General features: G+C 45.4%; 1 protein-coding gene across 12 annotated transcripts in view; it reads right to left on the bottom strand.

The window, feature by feature from the left end:
• The window catches only part of ZNF532 (zinc finger protein 532), a 107,966-nt gene extending 105,981 nt beyond the window's left edge, over positions 1-1,985 (bottom strand). For 2 of the 12 annotated variants that reach the window (XM_081262979.1, XM_081262982.1), the window contains exon 1: positions 1,166-1,320. Coding sequence is in view for 4 of the 12 variants with exons in the window: in XM_081262972.1 (XP_081119098.1) it covers positions 1,166-1,250 (85 nt within the window). In the remaining 8 variants the exon portion in view is untranslated. Of the gene's footprint in view, positions 1-340; positions 1,425-1,839 lie in introns of those variants that run through there. The other 10 variants (XM_081262978.1, XM_081262981.1, XM_081262974.1 and 7 more) reach the window with 9 other exon arrangements.
• Positions 1,986-20,095: the final 18,110 nt, after the last annotated feature.

Raw genomic sequence — 20,095 nt, 5'->3', positions numbered from 1 at the left:
CAGTGACTGCATTGTGTTCAGGAGCTGATCTGCCTCAAACCAGTTTCAGCCGGTTCTGGTCACCCTACATAAAAAAGCTATGGCAACCCTCGCTGAGTTGCCAACAAGTCCCTGAAAATCATCAGCACAGGGGGGATCTCGCTGGGGGTTGCCTCTCCCTTTTAGGTCTTCCTGAGGAGGGGAAGGTCATCGTGTGTCCCCCCGCACCACACAAGCACACAGCCTTGGAAATGCTCACCTCACAAGCCCCCCAGAGCCCCTGAGGGCTCTTTCCCCCTCCCCTTCACCCCGAAGCCCACCGCAGACACTGTTTCCCCCTCCTTCTCCTTCCCCCACTTACCTCCCACAACCTGGCTCAGATCTTTGTGTACGTGTGTGTCAGTGTGTGTTCTCTGTGTTGGTGGCTGACAAAGAGCCCCCAAGAAAGCAATCTATGTGTGTCTCCTCACACAGGATGCGTCGGCTGCAGGAGCCGGCCTGGCCTCCTAGCAGAGTGGTGCTGGCTTGTTGACCAGGCTCCTCTCTGCCTGTCACCCCCACCCCACCCAGCCCCCTCCTCCCTTCCGTCCCTCTCCTCTCTCTCCCAGCCCTGTCACCATCACCAGCAGCCCCCCCAGTCTCCTCCTCCTCCTCCTCCAACCTTCTCTTCTTTCAAGCACCTGGGGGGAGAAGTCCAAATCCCTTCACCTCAGGGTAGAACTCTGGGGATGTCTGAGGAGGGTGGGGGGGAGCAAATGAAGGGGCAGTGGGGGAGAGGGGACACAGAGGCCTTGGAAAAATCATCTGTGCACAGCCAGCGCTGGGTAGGTGGGGGGAGCGCCCGCGCTCACGTGGCCCCCTCTCTGAGCCGGTGGGGCCTAGCAAAACCGGCCCTTCCTCGGCCCCCCAAGGAAGCTGGCGGGGCGCGAAGGCCAGCTGTCCCTAGGGCGAGGGTGGGACAGGCCACTGCAGTCAGGCCCAGGGGCCTGAGCCTCGCGCGCTCACCCCGACCCGCTGGGGTGGCACGAGGGGCGGCTCCCCGGCCTCTCCCGGCGCCCACCCGCGCCCCTGGCTCGCCCCGGCCGCCCCCTGGTCGCCCCCGCCGCAGAGGCGCACACCCACCCCCGGCCCGGGGTTGGCCTTCGCAGCGGTCAAGCCCGGGCGTCTGGGCCGCAGCTCGGATGACCTTTGTTCCGCGCGGCGCCGCCGGCGGCTGCTGCTGCTGTGGCGGCTGCTGCTGTCGTCGGAGCGGCGGCGGCGGCGGCTTCCATGTTACGGGCGTGTCATCCGCATTCCCGCAGCCGGGGTCTGAGTGTGCGTGTGCGGTGCAGCGGCCTCGCCGCCGCCCCGGCTGCCGGGCTCCCGGGCCGCCGCCGCCGCCGCCGCGGCCTCGCCGTGCGCCCGGCCGGCCCCGCGCCTCCCCGGGCGCCGCGCTCTAGGCCGCGCGGCGGCGGCGGCGGCCGGCCCGCCACGCCGGGGCCTACGGCTGGGGGTGCGGGCCCGGGCGGCGGCGGCGGCGGCTCGGCCCGGGCGGCGAGCGAACAAAAGGGAGCGCGGGCGAGGGGGAGGGGGCGTGGGGGAAGGGAGACTCGGGAGCCAGGCGGCGGCGGGAGCGCGAAGCCCCGCGGCCGGCGGGCGCCGACGCCCGGCCGCTGCCGAGCCCGAGCCCCGCGGCGGCGGAGAGGCGCCCCGCAGACCTGCCAAGTCTCGCCCCTACGGGCTGCCGCCTCGCAGCTTCGCCCCGGAGAGCAGAGCGGGTGGTGGTGGTGGTGAGGGGCCGGAGGGAGGGCTGCTTTTTTTTTTCAAACGACATTTCTGACTCTCACCCAGTCCTTTCCATGGCCCCAAGCCGCAACTTACTCGAGTGGAAGGAAGCAAGGCCTCGCCAAAGATGGTTGAAAAAGACCGTGAGCCTCTCTCGACCCAGGATCTTGAAGCCAAGGTGGTGTTCTGTTCTCCTCGTAATGGTGGCAAATAAGTAAGAAGAGAGCACGCTATCTTCGGATAAATTGAGTCTGAAATCCTCCCTGGAGGTGAAGGAAGGGGCTCTCCTCTGGTTAGTTAGTGGTTTGGAGCCCTTTTCGCCTTAAACTGAGCCACAAAAGAATGGAAGACACCCCCTGGGGTGGGGAGAAAGCCCTGGTGTAAAAGACACACGTTTTGCTTTCAGAGAAAAAGCCACTGGGGCCAGATTGAAACATGGCATGTTCAGTTCATGTAGGTTTTTTTTTTTTAAATGGGGGAATGATATTGAGTAAACAAGATGTAATAGCTGGATCTTTAAATTCTCGAAGGGAGATGGTGTTCAAATGTAACAAGCACATATTGTACATACAGCAGGTGCTCATAGCTTACAGAACACAAAATGATACATACGTAAACCCACCAAAGGCCACGAGGGGTATACTCGGAGCCCATCCGAGAGCGAGACAATGTATTTCCATTCCAGATGAAGTGTGCTGTTTCCAGCCCCGTGCCCTGGTTCCTACATTGTTCACAGACGTGTACTCCATTGAAAGGATTTTAAAATGAGAGACAAACCCCCATGTCAAAGTAATTGTGCTGAACGCTGGAAATAGGACAAAATGGAAGGAGCTGAAAAAATGTCACCATTACCTTCCCAAAAGGCTCACTCCTGTTTGATCCGACTCTGAAGACACTAATAGACTGGAGTAGCAGTGAAGACTCCCAGCATAGAAAGTATTCCTATATGTTTTATTTTAAATTATATTGGTTGGCTAATGTCTGCAAAGTGTGCACAAAAGTTTCATTCTAAATTTCAGTATTCCCCTCTTGCATTAACTCTCATGGAGGAAGCCATTGTTCTCTAACACTGAAGTAAATTTCAAGTAGCATTTTTGCTCTTTAGGACTTCTAATGCAAACAACCCAAATTATTGTCTCACAGAAGAGTTGTCTTTAATTTCAAACAGCAAATTGAAGTTGCACAGAAGTTGGAATACACAGCTACATATTTACACACGTTTAGAAAGACCTATGTACAATCTGCAAATTTTGCCAGCACATTTATCATTGTTCCAAGATGATGAAATTGAAACTCTCATCTTCTTTTAGCTGGAAAACAATGCCACTACTCTGTGTGTTGAGTTTCAACTTTACCTGGGCTTGATTTCATTTGAAAAGAAGGCTTTTTTCCTTCTCCCAAAGGTGGGCCCTTATTAATATGCATGTAAAAAACATTATGTGCACTAAAGAGCATTCAAGGACCTGCTCATTTGCAATCTTGATGCGCTGGGGATATTACAATGTATGGAATTTCATAATTTACGTGCCATAGTAAATCCTAGCTTTCATGGATTTGGAATCTTTGTTTACTTAAAACTCTGTTGCCCCTCCCCCATTCTCTTTGAGGGGAAAGCACAGCAAAGCAGCATTTGAATGGTGACAAGAGTTGTACTCCCAAAATCAAAGTCTGAATTGCTTATCATTAGGAGTCTTCTACAACTGCCTCGTGGCTTCAAAATGTCAAATACTGTATGAGCAGAGCTCTGTATAACCCAATGTTTTGATCAACCGTAGTCTGGAGGAAATTTGATTTAAAAGCACAATTCTTCATTTGCACAAACAGCAACTGATAACATTGCCTCTGCTTTTCAATTCCACAAACAACCAAAAAGTAAAAGATAATCATTTCTAGCAGATTATCTCAGTTCTATCTTTACAAGGATTTCAGAGATGTTCCTTTGCCAGGTTGACTCAACAGTTAAAAGCAAAGCATCCATCTTAGTCCATTCTGCAAAAATCATCGAATTTCTCAACTGAAAAAGCTTTCATTCCAAGTTTTAAAAAAAGACACTACCTCTCTATCATAAAAAATATTTAAAAATTAAGGTTCATTGTATTGTTCTACATATGCAAAGCTATCTTGTGTACCAGTATACTTTGAACAACAATAAAACAGTAATTTGACTACAAAAATGAAATATAACTATTATCTGAATGTAGCAGATAGGGAAGGGCAGAACAAAGAAACCATATGATTCACATGCCAAATAGAAACTAAAGGAATTCCAAATCCTTTGGGATTTTGTTGTTGCTGTTTTTATTGCTAACTATCAATGTCTTGGTTATTCCTCCAATCAGTGTATTGCAAAATCCCAGATTCTTTTTTTTTTTTTTTAAGTCTTTTGTGGTTGAAAGCCGGCTTTGTAGAAGCATGTCGATATCATTCTTTCCCTCCAAATTCCACTATGAAATTGGGAAATTCCTTTGTCAGGCAGAGCACACAAAAGGTGTGTTCCTGAAGGGGAGTTGGGGGGGGGGGGGCGAGTGGAGAAAGAAAAGGCTTTTCTTTATCTCACCATCAAAGGCCTTGCAAAGTACTCCTGAACTGAGCAGCCCCAAGACTTGAACTGCACATTTTTTAGCTAAAAATCAAGCTAGGCCTAGGTATTTTTAGAGAGGTTAACATGTAAAATTTGTTAGCATATTTCTAAAGGAATTATTATAATGTTTGACCGTAGAATAATAATTTCAAGATTTGCAGCAGAGTGGCTTTTTAAACATCAACCTATTAAAAGAATTAGGATTTTTTTCTAAATTTCCAAAAACATACCCTTGAAAGAAATCATAACCAGGTTTAATTTATTACCGGCCTGCCAGAAATAGACTGAGGAAAGAATTTGCCTTATCCTTTGTTAGTGATTTCATAAATAGACTTTCTATAGCAAAACTGCCTCTCCTTTTCTGAGCCTCAATTTGGAAACCCCACAAAGGACTTTTTCTGGGAGACCTGCAGGGGTGGGGGTTGGGCTCAGAGTTGGGCATTATTTAGGAGGCCCCTGGATATTTGAATGACCTCCTAGGTCCTGGCTACTGGCTGGATCCATTCATTCTTACCTCCTGCTGTCTCTTTAGGCCTAAATGCTGGGAAGCTGGCCTTGTCCAAGGAAAGAGAGGATAGAGACAAAGGAAAGTGGATAATTTCCATAAGCAAAACCTTGGGGAATTAAAGGAAAGCCAGAAGTACCAGGTTTGGGATAGCAGTTAAGAGTCATCTTCAGAAACTATGGCCCAAAGAAAGAGTCTGTTGAGAACCTTGTAAGACTTACTAACCCTTGTAAAATTTCACATCACAGCTGGGCTTCCCTAAAAGGAATGGGTTTGGATTTGTTTCCCAGCCTCTAAATCCAAGAGGAGGGACAGAGAAAGAAGCAGTTAGGAAGGTGTCTGAGAAACAGAAGAGCCATCAGGCTTAATCCTTTGTGGACCAACCAGAAAAAGAAGAGGACCCACAGCACTTGGGGATTGAGTTCCTCTTGAGAAGGGATCTCAAGGATCTTATGGGATACAGAGACCACCTGGACACCATGCATGTGTCTTAGCATCCCAACAGCTCCATCCATACACAATGCTTTGCACATCCCATTGTTGACAGGAGCTAACCAAACCCACAGGAACCTGAAAGTAAATGTCCTAAATTAAACTTAAGATCTTTGCCATGATATCAGATACTGTAGTTTTCTGTCCTGGGTCTCTCTTCAAGGAATTCACCTCCAACTCTAAGCTGCTGGAAAAGATAGTTTCTGACCACTCACAGCTGAGTCTCTCACTGCACAGGGCTTTGGCCACTTTCTTATGACAGCTCTTGGGATCTGCCCCACCCAGCAGTGCACCCCTTCCCAAAGAGCAGCCAACCTCTGTGTTAGCACAAATGAGGCACCATGATGAAGGAGATGAGCAGCAAACTTCAGATCAGCAAGCTTTTCTTTATTCAGGATTGAGTGAGGAATCAATGGGTTGAATGCCTGGCATGGCTCATTTTGGGGACAGAAAATGGCGGTAGCCTTAAACAAGATCTGGGTCATATAGGCCTGCCTCCTTCAGGGTGGGAAAGAACGGGGTTCATTCCTGGGGTTCACTGTATTGGGGTCTCCGCAGATCCATTAGGATGGGACAAGAATGTGAATAGGGAATTACCTGGGGCTTATAGTATTGGGGTCAGATGACCCATTAGGGGGTGTTGGGGGGGGGGGGTCCAGGTGCCAGTCAGTTCCTTTGGTGTTCCTTAACTCTGGTTGAGGTCTGGACCTTTAAATGACAAAAACTTCAATTTTACCCCCATAAAGCAGGTGGGGGAACAGCTATGGATGCGGGGAAAGTCGTTGGGCTTATTTTCCACATCCTTCACTCTGGCTGAAATAGAGATAGAAAGCCTTGCCCCTCTTCCCCGAATTTGGGCCAACCCTAAGGAGCCACCCACTCTCCACAGCTCCTCATCCACTGGCTCTGGCCTTAATCACCATAGCATTGTGTCAACTTCTTTCTAAACCTGCCTGCTCACTCCCTCACAGGTTTATCTCCAGAGATTTCTCAGTCTACTTGTGGGTAATTCAGCCTGACGCACTCACCTAACCAGATCTCCCATCTCAGCTACTGCTTTCTCTGAAAATGGTATTTATTTCCTCTCATCCACCCCCATCAGCATGTGCTGGGCAGACTCTACTTCCCTTGCATTGATCCCAATCCCTCCTCTCCACAGCTGTCACCCAGTTTAGAATTTGTCCCTGTGTAGCTAGGGTTGTGGCTCAGTGGTAGAGTGCTTGCCCAGCATGTGTGAGGCACTGGGTTCGATTCTCAGCGCCACATATAAATAAATGAATAAAATAAAGGCCCATCAATGTCTAATAAATAAATTTTTAAAAACCTTAAAAAAAAAAAAAGAATTTGTCCCTAACTGGTCTCCCGACTCCACCCATTCCCCATCCCCCTCCCTGGCCTCTTCCTGCTCACATTCCCAGATCCAGACTTGCTGAACTTTCTGTTCCCTTGCCTGTGGCCTGTTTCCTCCTCCTCCTCCGTCAAGCCTGCACAGATGTTGTTCCCTCTTTCTGAATGAGTCTCTCCACCTTCCCCACCTCCTCCAAATACTGCCTGCAAACCTTCAGGTCTAACTAAATGTCTGTCACTCATGCAGAGAAGTCTCCCTCACTCACCTCCCCTCACATACAAACCGAGTTTGGGTGCCCTGACATGTGTTGCTAGGTTGCTTTTTTCACCTGAAATCTGAGATTTAGCTGACTCTGTCTTCCAAAGGACAAGAAGCCTGTGAGGGTAGGGACAATGACACTCAGGCCCACTGGGGTCTCCACTGTACCATCATTATTAGCAAGATATTTAAAAATTAAGTGATTGGAACATCAGTTTTAGCAGGAACAGGGTTTTTGTTTGTTTGTTTTAATGACATTTAAAGATAAAATATGATCAAATACTTTACAATTCTCTGCTAAACTTAGTAATAAATATTTTGAAACTTTTTTGAGGTTTCTTATTTAATACCAAAAGACCAAAAGCCACGTTGGTTATTCCTGGAAAAGTTTTTAAAAATATATAAAAAAATGCAAAGTAAAGTAGATTCATTTGTCAGCAAACAGTTGAAAGATGCTTAGAAAATATTGCTGTAGATATAAAGAAACATGTATTAGAATAAATTACAGAGTGTGGGAGGTTTGCTCAACTGTTTAAAGAAAAATACAACTATTTCTTTCTTTTTTTTTTTTTTAAAGAGAGAGAGAGAGAGAGAGAGAGAATTTTAATATTTATTTTTTAGTTTTCGGCGGACACAACATCTTTGTTTGTATGTGGTGCTGAGGATCGAACCCGGGCCGCATGCATGCCAGGCGAGCGCGCTACCGCTTGAGCCACATCCCCAGCCCAAATACAACTATTTCTTTCTTTCTTTTTTTTTTTTTTTTTTTGAGAGAATTTTTTGATATTTTTATTTTCTAGTTTTCGGCGGACACAACATCTTTGTTTGTATGTGGTGCTGAGGATCGAACCCGGGCCGCACACATGCCAGGCGAGCTCGATACCGCTTGAGCCACATCCCCAGCCCCCCAAATACAACTATTTCTAACATGCTGCTGCTAAGGGTAAGTGCTTGATACTGTTCCAATGCTAACATACCTGGAAATGCGCTTTTTTTTTTTTTTTTTTTAATGAACTGCTAAATAAAAAGGTTAGCAGAGGTGGGCACAGGAATATCACAAGTTCAAGACTAGTCTGGGCAACTTAGTAAGTAAGACCCTATCTCAAAATAATAAATTTTAAAAAAATGGGGATGAACTCTGCAGTAAAACACCCCTAGTTTCAATCCCCAGTGCCCCACCCTCCACAAAAAAAGAAAAAAACAAAGCAGACTTTTGAATTTGCTGAATTTTTTCTTCAGTAAGTGTGGTCTATAATCCATAATGTGCTGCCAGATGGGTTTTGTTTTGTTTTTTGTGTGTGATCAAAAATGTTAAAGCTGTCCCTTTGAGGTAAAAATAATATCTTTACCACCACAAAGAAGAAATTACCTTTAGGAAGAAACTCATGATGCTGAAAGAGGATTTTACAGATGTTGCTGAGGCAAGAGGATCACAGGTTCAAGGTCCTCCTGGGTGACCCAGTCTCAATAAAAATGAAAAGGGCTGAAGGTATAGTTCAGTGGTAGAGCATCCCTGATTTGATCCTCAGTACCAAATGAAAAAAAAACAAAAAACAAAAAAAAAACACTGAATGCAATTTACATTGCAAAAATACTTGATTAATATCAGGAAACACCAACTTACCAGTCAAAACTCAACTAAACCTTTTGCATAGTTGGTAGATGAGATTGAAAAGTTAGTATTACATTAAGTAAATGGTAAAAATAATCCATCTCTTCCAAAACTTTATTACAAAACTTCGTGAGACATCTTTTCTCATGACAGTTTTTAAAACAAGCCAGGTTGAGATCTTCAAATCGTTTTATCACAATGCGTTATACTAAGATTTCCGAAGAAGAAACATGTTCAATCATACTGAGTCCAAAATATTAAGATCTTTGAGAGCAAAATACTTTGTATTGATAAAAATTAACTTTTAATGATATTTAATCCATCATAATTTCAATTTTAATCTTCTTTATTTTTATTTATTTATTTATTTGTTTATTTATTTATTTATTTGGGGGGGGGCTTAGGATCAAACCCAGGGCCTGGTGGATATAAAGCATGTGTACTGAGCTATTCCTCCAGCTTTACTTTCTATTTTTGTGTCTACTTTGTAATGCACATATTAGGCTAGTACTACCAGTATTTAATGTATAAGAAATTCTTATAAGCTTATTTTATAAGTGAGTAAATAAGTGAGAAATTTAGATGAATAGTGAATTTTTTTTTCTTTTACTAAAGTCATGATGTACCATAAGGAAGGTAAAGGCCACACGTTAGAAAAATTGCCCGGGTAGACAAGTTTAACTGTTCTGCCTAGTGAAACCTAAACTATACTTTCATTTCTCCAGCAGTCTAAATTTGAGGAAATTAAATGCATATGGCCCTAAATACGTTCATTCTGCTTTTAAAAAAAAAAAAAGGAGAAAAAAAATCTATCATGTTCATGCTGTATTTGAAAAGGCCCTGAGAACAGTCCAGGTTTGTGTTTCCACGTCAGCCTTGGAACAGATGGACCCGGAGTCTAGATTTTGCCACGTTACAGAGAGCTCCCGCATCCTCCCTCTCAAGCAGCGTGGCTCCTCTCCCCTTTCTTCTGACATGTCCATCCCAGATGGTGAGTGTTAAGTCGACTTGATGGTAACATAATAAAAAAATTTAGAGCATAAACCACACCAGTGCCTCGTCCAGGCACACTGTTCTCCACGCCACCCTCAGGAGCTTTGTCTGGAAGCACTGACCCAGCCCTGAAGGTGCTGCCTGTCTGTCCACACTCATCGAGTCCATCCTCCTCCTACCATCCCCAAAGCAAATTAAGTTCAATGGAATACAAATCCTTCCCCTCAGGACCCTCTATGGCACCTCGATCAATGAATTCTACATAACCCTCTCATCGGAGAGGCTGTCCACTTTAATTCTGCGTGGGGCACTCTGCAACAGCCCCTTCGGATGTTTCTTGAAGAAATTCAGATTTGGACATGAAGAGGCCAAAGATAGAACCTTCAGACAAATCCCTATTTCAGAGAGAAAGGCAGAAAAATCACTGAGGAAGAAAGAGTGAGAAGAAATGGCTTTATGGAAACAAGGCAAGAGCTAGCTTCCATGACAAGAGCTAGCTTCCTCTTCCCTTAGCTTCCATGACATCTCCCTAATGTCTGTATGTCTGTCTGTCTTCCTTTCCTTTTCTCTCTCTTTTATAGCATTATAGGAGATTGAACCCAGGGGTTGCTCTAACACTAAGCTGCATTCCCCAACACTTTTTTTTATTTTTTATTTTGGGACAGAGTCTCAATTGGTTGTCCAGGCTGACCTTGAACTTGTGACCCTCCTGCCTCAATCTCCAGAGCAGCTGGGATTTTTTTTTTTAATATTTATTTTTCAGTTTTTGGCGGATACAGCATCTTTATTTTTTATTTTTTTTTTTAAGAGAGAGTGAGAGAGGAGACAGAGTGAGAGAGAATTTTTTTTTTAATATTTATTTTTTAGTTCTCGGCAGACACAACATCTTTGTTGGTATGTGGTGCTGAGGATCGAACCCGGGCCACATGCATGCCAGGAGAGCACGCTACCACTTGAGCCACATCCCCAGCCCGCAGCATCTTTATTTGTATGTGGTGCTGAGGATCGAACCCGGGCCACATGCATGCCAGGAGAGCACGCTACCACTTGAGCCACATCCCCAGCCCGCAGCTGGGATTATAGGTGGGCACCCCCCACACCTAGCTCTTGCCCTCTTTCCATAAAGCCATTTCTTCTCACTCTTTCTTCCCTAATGATTTTTCTGCATTTCTCTCTGAAATAGGGATGTGTCTCAAGGTTCTATCTTTGGCCCTCTTCATGTCCAAACCTGCCATTTCCCAAAGAAATGTGTTTGCTCTCAGGGCTTCAGTTCTTCTCCCCAGCCCCACCCCCACTCCAGTACTGGGGATTGAACTCAGGGGCACTTTGCCACTGAACTACCTCCCAGCCATTTTTAATTTTCAGACAGGGTCTCACTAAATTGCTGAGACTGGCCACGAACTTGCAATCCTCCTGCTTAGCCTAACTGCTGGGATTCCAGATGTGTGCCACCCTGCCCAGCAGGCCTTCAAATGTATTCAAGTGATCCCCAAATCTGTGTTTCTATGTCTGCTCTCTCCCCTAATTCCAGATCATGATGAGTTCATAAGTAACAGACAGATGTCCTAAAACCTCTCCAACCCAGGAGGCCCAAAATGTACCTCCTCCTCCTCTACTCCATGTCATTTAATGTGACTTAATGCCATTCATGCACTCCTTCCATTCCTGCTTCCTCACTTTCCGCTCCTCCCTCCACATTCAAGAAAGGGGCCTACCGCTTCTTCCTACAGCCCTAGCCCTGTCAAGTCAACACCTCAGTTGAAGCAGTTATCTATTAATGAAGCAGTTATCTATGTCTGATCTATTACAGAGACTTCATAACTAATCACTCTTTTTAACAGTCTTTGGACAACCAAGGTTTATCTAGTAAGTGCAAGCTGGGGTTGTATCTCAGTGGTAGTGTGGGCTCAGCCTGCCAGAGGTTCAGGCATTAGCACCACACACATGGTGGGGGAGGAAGCTGCCTTATTAAAGGCATGTAAACCCCCCATGGTCTTCTTGCTCTAAAAGAGCAAAGGTCCTTCTGTCAAAAGGTGTGTTCCTTGGGGCTGGAGGTATATATATAGCTCATTGGTAAAGCCCTAAGTTCATTCCCAATGAGAGAAAGGAGGGGGAGAAGGATGGAGAGAAGGGGACCTGGGGTGGGGGGAGAGATATTGATTGATTCTGCTACAATATCACAAAATAAAAATTTTTACTATCCTAGTTAAGATGTAAATATGCCCTTACAATCAAATAGGAAAAGCTCATTGACAAATATGAAACAGGGAAGGCCTCCCTTTGCCTTAGAGCTGTAGATCTCCACATTCATTGGAAACCCAACAGCATTGGAAAACCATTCTTTTTTTTTTTAATATTTTTAGTTGTAGATGGACACAATATCTTTATTTTACTTATTTATTTTTATGTGGTGCTGAAGATTGAACCCAGTGCCTCATGCATGCCAGGCAAGCGCTTTACCACGGAGCTACAGCCCCAGCCCTGGAAAACCATTCTTTATCTTATTTCATATCTGTTTATTTCATATCTGTTGTCCAGAGCACTTTGGGGGAAATTGGGATGATCATGACAATAGATCTTCCTGTTGTGGAGCAATCATGTTCTCATAACGATGATAGAGTTGCTCACACTATCAAACTAGGTTGGGATTTAAAGCAGCCCTTCCATCCAGTGTCCCTTTCTGCTTTCAGATCTCATGTGTTCTCTAGCATAGAGCAAGGTACCAGCACAGTGTCCCAGAGGGGCCCTTCACAGCCTCCAGCATGGACTGAGACTGAACTCCATTCTCATGCCACACTCAGCAAGTTCCCATCTATCTGTTTCCCTCCCGTTCTTCTTCCTTTTCCATCTCCAATCCTTAGACTTAGAAAAGCTCTTCATATAATTAGAATAAAATATGAATGGCTAATGAAACTGTGGACCCAACTCAGAATCAGACCAAGGCATTTCAGTTATTATATGCTTCCTGGGCACAGAACCCACTTCCTGACACCAGAATTGGAATTCAGGGTCTCGACAAAGCTGCCCTTGCTCTCCTGAATACTACTAGGCTTTGAATGTGTCCCCCCAAAAGTTCTTGTGTTGGAAACTTAATTTCCAATGCAGCAAGTTGGGAGGTGGGACCTCACAGCTTTCTCTGCTGCGCATAACCACTTGCCCTTCAGCTTTTCGCAAGATGAGGATGCATCGACAAGTTGTGAGTGCCTACTGCCTAATCTTGGACTTCCAGCCTCCATAACTATGAGTTAAATAAATCTCTTTCCTTTATAAATCACAGTCTCAGTTATTCAGTTATAGTCGCCCCTGCCACCCAATACCTGTCTGGCTCCCTTCCTCATTTCATTCATGTCTCTGCTCCATTGTAACTTTCCAGAAGGAGCATCCATGACTACCCTAACTAACATTGTACCTTTTCATTTCTAGCTAGTCCTTTTCTCTGCTTTATTTGTCCCTTAGCACTTTCTATTATCAGACACTATATGTTTAAGGTTGCCAGACAAAATACATATAGTTTTGGGGGCTGGGAATGCAGTTCAGTGTTGGAGTATATGCATAGCATGCACAAGGCTCTGGGTTCAATCCCTGGCACTGGACATACTTATACTAAAAATTATTCAGTAATTATCTGAAATCCATTTTAACTGATCATTTTGCTTTTTATTTGCTAAATCTGCAACCCTAATTATATTGCTTATTTATTTATTTACACTCAGGATTGAACCCAGGACCTCTTTACCACTGAGCAATATCCTCAGACCTTTTTATATTGTATTTTGAGACAGGGTCTTGCTAAGTTGCTGAGGACCTCAGTAAATTTCTGATGCTGACCTTGAACTTGCAATCCTCCTGTTGAGTCATTGGGATTTCTGGCAGGGGCCACCAATCCCAGCTATATTGCATATTTAATCCCTTTCTTTCACTTGCAAACTCCATGAGGGCACAGATATGTCTATTGGATTCACTGTTCCAAATCCCCAATATCTGATGTCAGGGCCTTGTGAGGCTTGGCATACAGTAGGTACTCACAAGGGTTCAAAAATGATGAGGAAAAAAGCACAGAGTCATTCAGCACTGGCTGAGGATTTCCATGCTAACTGGGCAATTCATGCCACATTCCCATCTGGCCTCCAGTGCCTCCTCGGAAAATTTTCAATTGTAACGGGGATTCCGAGGATGCAAATATTTACTTTCTGGTCCAGATATTGGATTAAGACCACCACGTACCAAACTACCAAACTCCATGCAAAAAAAAAAAAAAAAAGCAGTTTACAAATCCAACTAACACAAATCAGAACTGAGCTATCAATCTGGCAGTGAAAACAATCCCCCCTTTTCTAAGGGACCCCCATCTGTTCCTTGTCCTCCTAAGTATCCCCTCCTACAACTCTACCCTTCCTTCTCAACCTGCATTTACTCTCACTGTCCAGTGAGCTCTGATTCTATACACAGGAAGACAAAACTCTGTCCATCAAATACTGTTCTCCACTGAGGATCTTTAACGCACTTGCACACTTGGAAGGTGCTCACTGGGGCAGCCTCACCGGATGTTCTGACAGTTGATCATTGTTAGTTCTGACTCAGTTCCTTAGACAATACTTTCTCATTCTCTCCCAATCACTGGTGTATTTACTTAACTAAGTAACTCCTGTGACCCGTGGCATTCTTCTCACGGGCATTTTCCAGAGGCAGGAAGCCAGAAAACAGGTTAAAGTCCCAAATATTCAGCAGCAGAATAATAAATGCCTCTTGCCACAGCTGGAACTTTAAGAGTTCTCACTCAGAAGGAAATCACATTTTCTTTTTCTTCTTCTTCTTGTTCCATATCCCTAGAGGGAGAAACACATGCACGGGACAACATCAACACACATAATGACATTATGCAAATAAATTGTCATTCGTGCTTTTTTCCCCTTAAAAATTCCTTTAAGCTCTGCTGTAACTTAGCCATATTAGTTTTTAGTCATGTTTTGGTTGTTATTTGTTTTCAGTACTGCGGACTGAATCCGGGGCCTGGCACATGCTAGACAAGCACTCTATCACTGAACTACATTCCCAGCCCTTTTTATTTTAATTTGAAACACAGTCTCCTCAGTTGCTCAGGCTGACTCTGAACTTGTAATCTGCCTGCCTCAGCTGCCCAGAGTATCTGGGCTTACAGGTGTGCACCAGCATGCCTGGCACATCTCGGGATATCCTGAAGTAAATGTCCAAATACCAAGAATACAGGAAGACAATGAGGTTAACTGGGAAGAATAACTACTGGAAATCTGCCAAGAAAATTTCAAGGATCTCAGAAACAACCCTCCCTACAAAGAAAAAAGAAAAAGTCAAAACAGGAGCAAGATCTAGGCAGCCAGGCAGGTTGGCACTGCGATTTAGAGCTCTCATGCACTGGGCTGTTTCACCCTGGGCCTCTTGTGATGGTCTGATAGCACATTACTTCAAAAGGTTCTAAGCCATTCTCCTATTTTAATGGGCAAGCTATGTTCTAAACAGAGCCTTATACTTCCAATAATTCTTCTAGAATATAGCAAAATCTTCAGTACATATTAGACTTTGGTAGTAGGGATTGAACCCAAGGGAACATTTGTAATCCTTTTTATTTTGAGATAGGATCTCTCAAGTTGGCCAGGCTGGCCTTGAACTTGTGATCCTCCTGCATCACCGCGCCCGGCCTTTTAGGAGGTTTTAAATGCTCAGGACTTCTGTTCAATGTATTTATTTATTTATTTTTAAGACATTGATGGGCCTTTATTTTGTTCATTTATTTACATAGGGTGCTGAGACTCAAACCCAGTACCTCACACATGCTAGGCAGGTGTTCTACCACTGAGCCACAACCCCAGCTCCCTGTCCAATGTTTTAAATGACCAGAGGCCTATTGGCTATTTCTGCCTGTGTTGCATCTATTTCTCACAGGACGGCTACAGTCTTCCTTGTACTGTATCCTAGGAGTTATTCCTGCCTTTCCAGGAGAACTGCTTTCAGTAGCAGCTCCTTTTCCAGTCAGTCATTGACACATGGTGACCAAATTTGCAAGCACTATGGGAGTTTCCATCTTCTACAGTTGATGGGCTTTTCCCTCTCCACGTTCCTCAGATGCACATTAGATGATATAGCTGGCTTTGCAGGATCCTTGACTTCTCGGGGTTGTAGGAGCAAGGATAATACCAATGTTTATGGAGAGCCCCTCCTGACCGAGCATTGTTCTTAGCATTTTACTCTGTGAGCAGTGTCTCATTTCACAAAAGCCTCTGAGTTGGATCTTTTTATCATCTCAGAACACAAATAAGATTAGGAAACTACAATGGTTTGGATGTGAATAATGTACTTCTATAAGAGAGCAGGTTGCTGTCAAGTATCTGGCCCCTTTTATCTTCCCTTTCTTTGCACCCCCCCACCCCACCCTTCCCAATTTTCCCTCATGCATGTAGCATGAGACCCTCACCAGAAGCCAAGCATATGCAGCCCTCAACTTTAGATTCCCAGCCTTACAAACTAAAAGCTAAATTAACCTCTTTCATTTATAAATGCTCAGTCTCAGGTGTTCTGTTATGGCAACAGAAAATGGACTAAAATAACAAACATCTCAAGCATGCAGCCATGGACAATTAAGCCCTTGGCAGTCTGGAGCCATATTCTTGGAGTCCAAGTTTAAAAGCTCTGAGTCATCTGCAACCTTGTAGCTCAACTCTGTGCTCCAATTTTTATCAAGTCTGTGAATCAGAGTCTCCTAAACACTCCAAATCTCTTAAGAGAAGATCCTAAGATTTTTAGGATTCTCTTCAGAATCCAATCCTAGCTTACTTCCCCAGCCTTCTGGCTCAAATCCCTGGCAAGGAACGCTCTTGTATTCCTCAGTGTCTTGTTATTGGAAGTCTTTCTCGCCTTGAGTACTTTGCATCAAGACAGTCCCTTAAACCAGGTGCAGTGGCACAAGCCTATAATCCCAGCAGCTAAGGAGGCTGCTGGGGCATGAGGATCCTGTGTTCAAAGCCTGCCTCAGCAACTTACTAAGACCCTAAGTAACTCAATGAGACCCTGTCTTAAAATATTAAAAAAAAAAAAAAAAAAAGAAGAAGAAGAAGAAAAAGGGCTGGAGATGTGGCTCAGTGGTTAAGCATCCCTGGGTTCAGTCCCCAGTGCCAAAAACAAAGACAGTCCCTTAACCTCTTTGTGCCACCAACTCTTACCATTCTCGCCATAACTTGGATCCACCTCCTCCAGGGACCCACAAAGCTCTTGTCACTGGGTTAGGTCTTCTAGCCAGCTCCGTATCTCCTCACTTACTCCATTTTTTTCTGAAGCACTGATCCTTTCAGTCCCTGATAGAATGTAGGCTTCCTTGAGAGCTCGACCTCGGGTCCACCATTGAACACCCAAAAAGTAGCTGGGCTTGGTGACGGGCACTTATGGTCCCAGCTACCGTGGAGGTTGATGCAGACTGATTGATCGATGGGCTCAGGACCCATGAAAGAACTTGAAAACTAGGTTCAAAATGTGCCCAAAAATCTAAACTGCAGGAGATAGGCAAGTTCCCCTTAAGAGCCAGAGCCTGTGGGCCAAACCTACTAGACAGCTATCTAATTGAAGGTATTCACCATACCCAGAGAAAGAATGTGTCCATCAGAGGAGGGGGAGTGGGTTAGATTAGAACCTGGGGAAAAGAATCCCAGGGGGAGTCCTGCTTGGGCAGCGTTCACCCAGAACCTTCCCGGGTGGGAGGTGCCAGCTGAGGCAGCAGGTGTGGCCTGGTGCAGGAAGGATGCAGTGACAGCTGAGTCACCGGCCTGCCTCCCCCGCTCCAGTTCCTGCGGAGTTGGCAACCCGAATGCAATTCCGCTTCTGCCTTCAGGGATCGCCTAATAATAGCTGCCACGTGTTGGTCTGCACCGGTGCTAGGCGCCTGCCTACGCCCCTCGCTGCATTTGGGCCTCACCCACCCCAGCTTCCAGCAGCGGAAGCCTGGCGGGCTGGAGGGCTGGTCCAAGGTCAAGCTGCAGATCCCTAAAAGAGGAAGAGCTGCCCTTTTGACCCAGGCTCCCCAGCTACAGGCTCAAGATGACCTCGCCTGTCCTTTGCAGGTACCGCCCACACGGGCATGCCTGGACTCTGAGAAAATAACTAATTTGGTCTCTGCTTGGTTTCATGTCTCTGCTGGCTGGTTTCATGTCTGCTTCCCTGTTCAGTACCTGGAGATTGAAATTGCTCCACTTTCCTTACCTCCAGCTGCTCCCTGCCCCAGAACAACTCACAAGAACACACTGAGGTTCTGTCCCTCTGCCCTCCTGCCTTCTCTTCCTCAGAACCACCCCTACCATTTACCGGCACAGAACATTCTCCTAGGAACTGAGAGTGCAAGGAGTAAATGGGGGCTTTCCTCTAACCACTGAACAAAACAAACCACTGGACATCTCCACGGTTACACTTTTTTGAGTGACTGGAGCAGCCCATTAATAATTATGGCAAGACAATTGGCATAGCCCAGAACTGATCCCAGCATAGGGGACAGAGTTCACCTTAGGCACTTGGGAGAGACCTGAGAGATGGATCTGTAGGCTGGGTTCAGCCATTATCTAGTGTGTGACCTTGGAAAAGTCACTTAATGTTCCTGAAACTCAGTTGCATAATTTTGGAAACTCAGGACTGAAAACTGTCCAGATGTCCTTCTCTTCAAGGTTTGAGCGACTTTAGAAGAAACAGTGACCTGTTTTAGCCTATGCACTGATAGACACCCAATGCATGATTTTAGACACTTGCTCCCTAGTTCTAAATTGACAGGATTGCAGTACCAAGAGAAAAAACGTGCTTATGGGTGGTGACCCAAATCGCTCATTCCCCCTTTCCTCTCCCTTTCTCTCCCTTGCTCTTCAAACACGTGCCAAAGCCTCATTAAAGACCGAAAACCAGTCCATTAGGTGCAAATGCATGGAAACATATTCATGATTATTCAAATGAAGCCCTGTAAAATAATCAGCGCTGCCTTCATGCATATTCATCGTCACCATGCTAATCACTCAGTAATCTCACAAGAGGGTGTGCCCCTCTAATCCGGCTCCCTTTCCCCTCTCCCTGCTCCTCCCTTTGTCTGAGACTTTTTTCTCTGCTCCTAAGCCTCCCAAGGTCTTCTTAGGTCTTCACAATCTCATTCAGGGGAAGGATATTTCTGGTTCCGAGCTAAAGGTTGCTTTATTTATCTCCGTCGGAAGATGATTCTACCAGAAGGTTACCCTTCTTCTGTGAAGCATACCTGGTTGTGGTTCAACAGCATCCGTACTTCCTGATGCTTCCTGCGATGGAGAAGAGGTTCTCTTCACCATATGGGCACTGGGCAGAGCACCGTGCTGGGCTGAGGGGATCACCCACAAGGACACTTCATAGTCAAGGGCAGGATGAAGACAACGGAAATGATGCTATAAAAACCTGCAGAAGGGAAATGAAAGGAACAGGGGGGGTAGGGAAAAAAGAGAGTGGAATGAAGCTGACATCAGTTTCTTATATTGTGTACATCCACAAGAAATTAATGAAAAAGAAAAAACTATGGGTAAATGGCAGAAAATCAATAGAGGAAAGGGAGAGCAGCAGAGAGGGAAGGGGAAAGAGGTACTGGGGTCCTACTTAGAATAAAATGCATTCCCTGTTCATGTAATCATATCAAAATGGATTTAACTGACTTGTGTGACTAAAAAGAACCAATAAAATAACAAAATAAAATAGCACATCAGAAGTACCAGGCCAGGTGCAGTGGCACACACCTGTCATCCCAGCGACTGGAAGGCTGAGGCAGGAGGATCCTGAGTTCAAAGCCAAACTCAGCAACAGCAAGGCGCTAAGCAGCTCAGTAAGACCCTGTCTCCATTAAATTACAAAATAGGATTGGGGATGTGGCTCAGTGGTGAGTGCCCCTGAGTTCAATCCCTGCTACCCCCCCCCCAAAAAAAAGAACAATAGTACCAGGCCAGAGCCTTGGAAGTATGTAGGGGGCAGCATTCACCATGGGGAGCCTGAAGATGTGGAGGTGGGTGAGGACACTCAGGGCTGAGGGTGGCATTCAGAGTCTTCATGCCAACTCTACATGCTGGCCACTTACACTCTTGGTCTCCCCACCCCCTCTCCCACACAGAGCCTCCCACATGGTTGGCAAACATTGTACAACTGAGCCACACCCCCAGATCTATTTGTGTTCTTTGTTTGTTTGTTTGTTTTGATGGGGGGGATTGAATCCAGGGGTGCTTAACCACTGAGTTACATTCCCAGTCCCACTCCCCATCCCCTTTCTTTTGAATTTTGAATCAGAGTCTCACTAAATTGCCCAGACTAGACTCAAATTTGTGATCCTCCTGCCTTAGCCTCCTAAGTTGCTGGGAATATAGTTGAACATGCCACAGAGCCCAACTCCATTCATGGTCTCTCTCTTTTCTTTTTCTTTTTTTTTTAAAGAGAGAGAGAATTTTTTAATATTTATTTTTTAGTTCTCGGCGTACACAACATCTTTGTTGGTATGTGGTGCTGAGGATCGAACCCGGGCCACACGCATGCCAGGAGAGCGCGCTACCGCTGGAG

Source organism: Spermophilus citellus (assembly GCF_964194105.1).
Source record: "Spermophilus citellus genome assembly, chromosome: 12".
NCBI lineage: Eukaryota > Metazoa > Chordata > Mammalia > Rodentia > Sciuridae > Spermophilus > Spermophilus citellus.
This window is presented reverse-complemented; position numbering and strand designations above follow the sequence as displayed.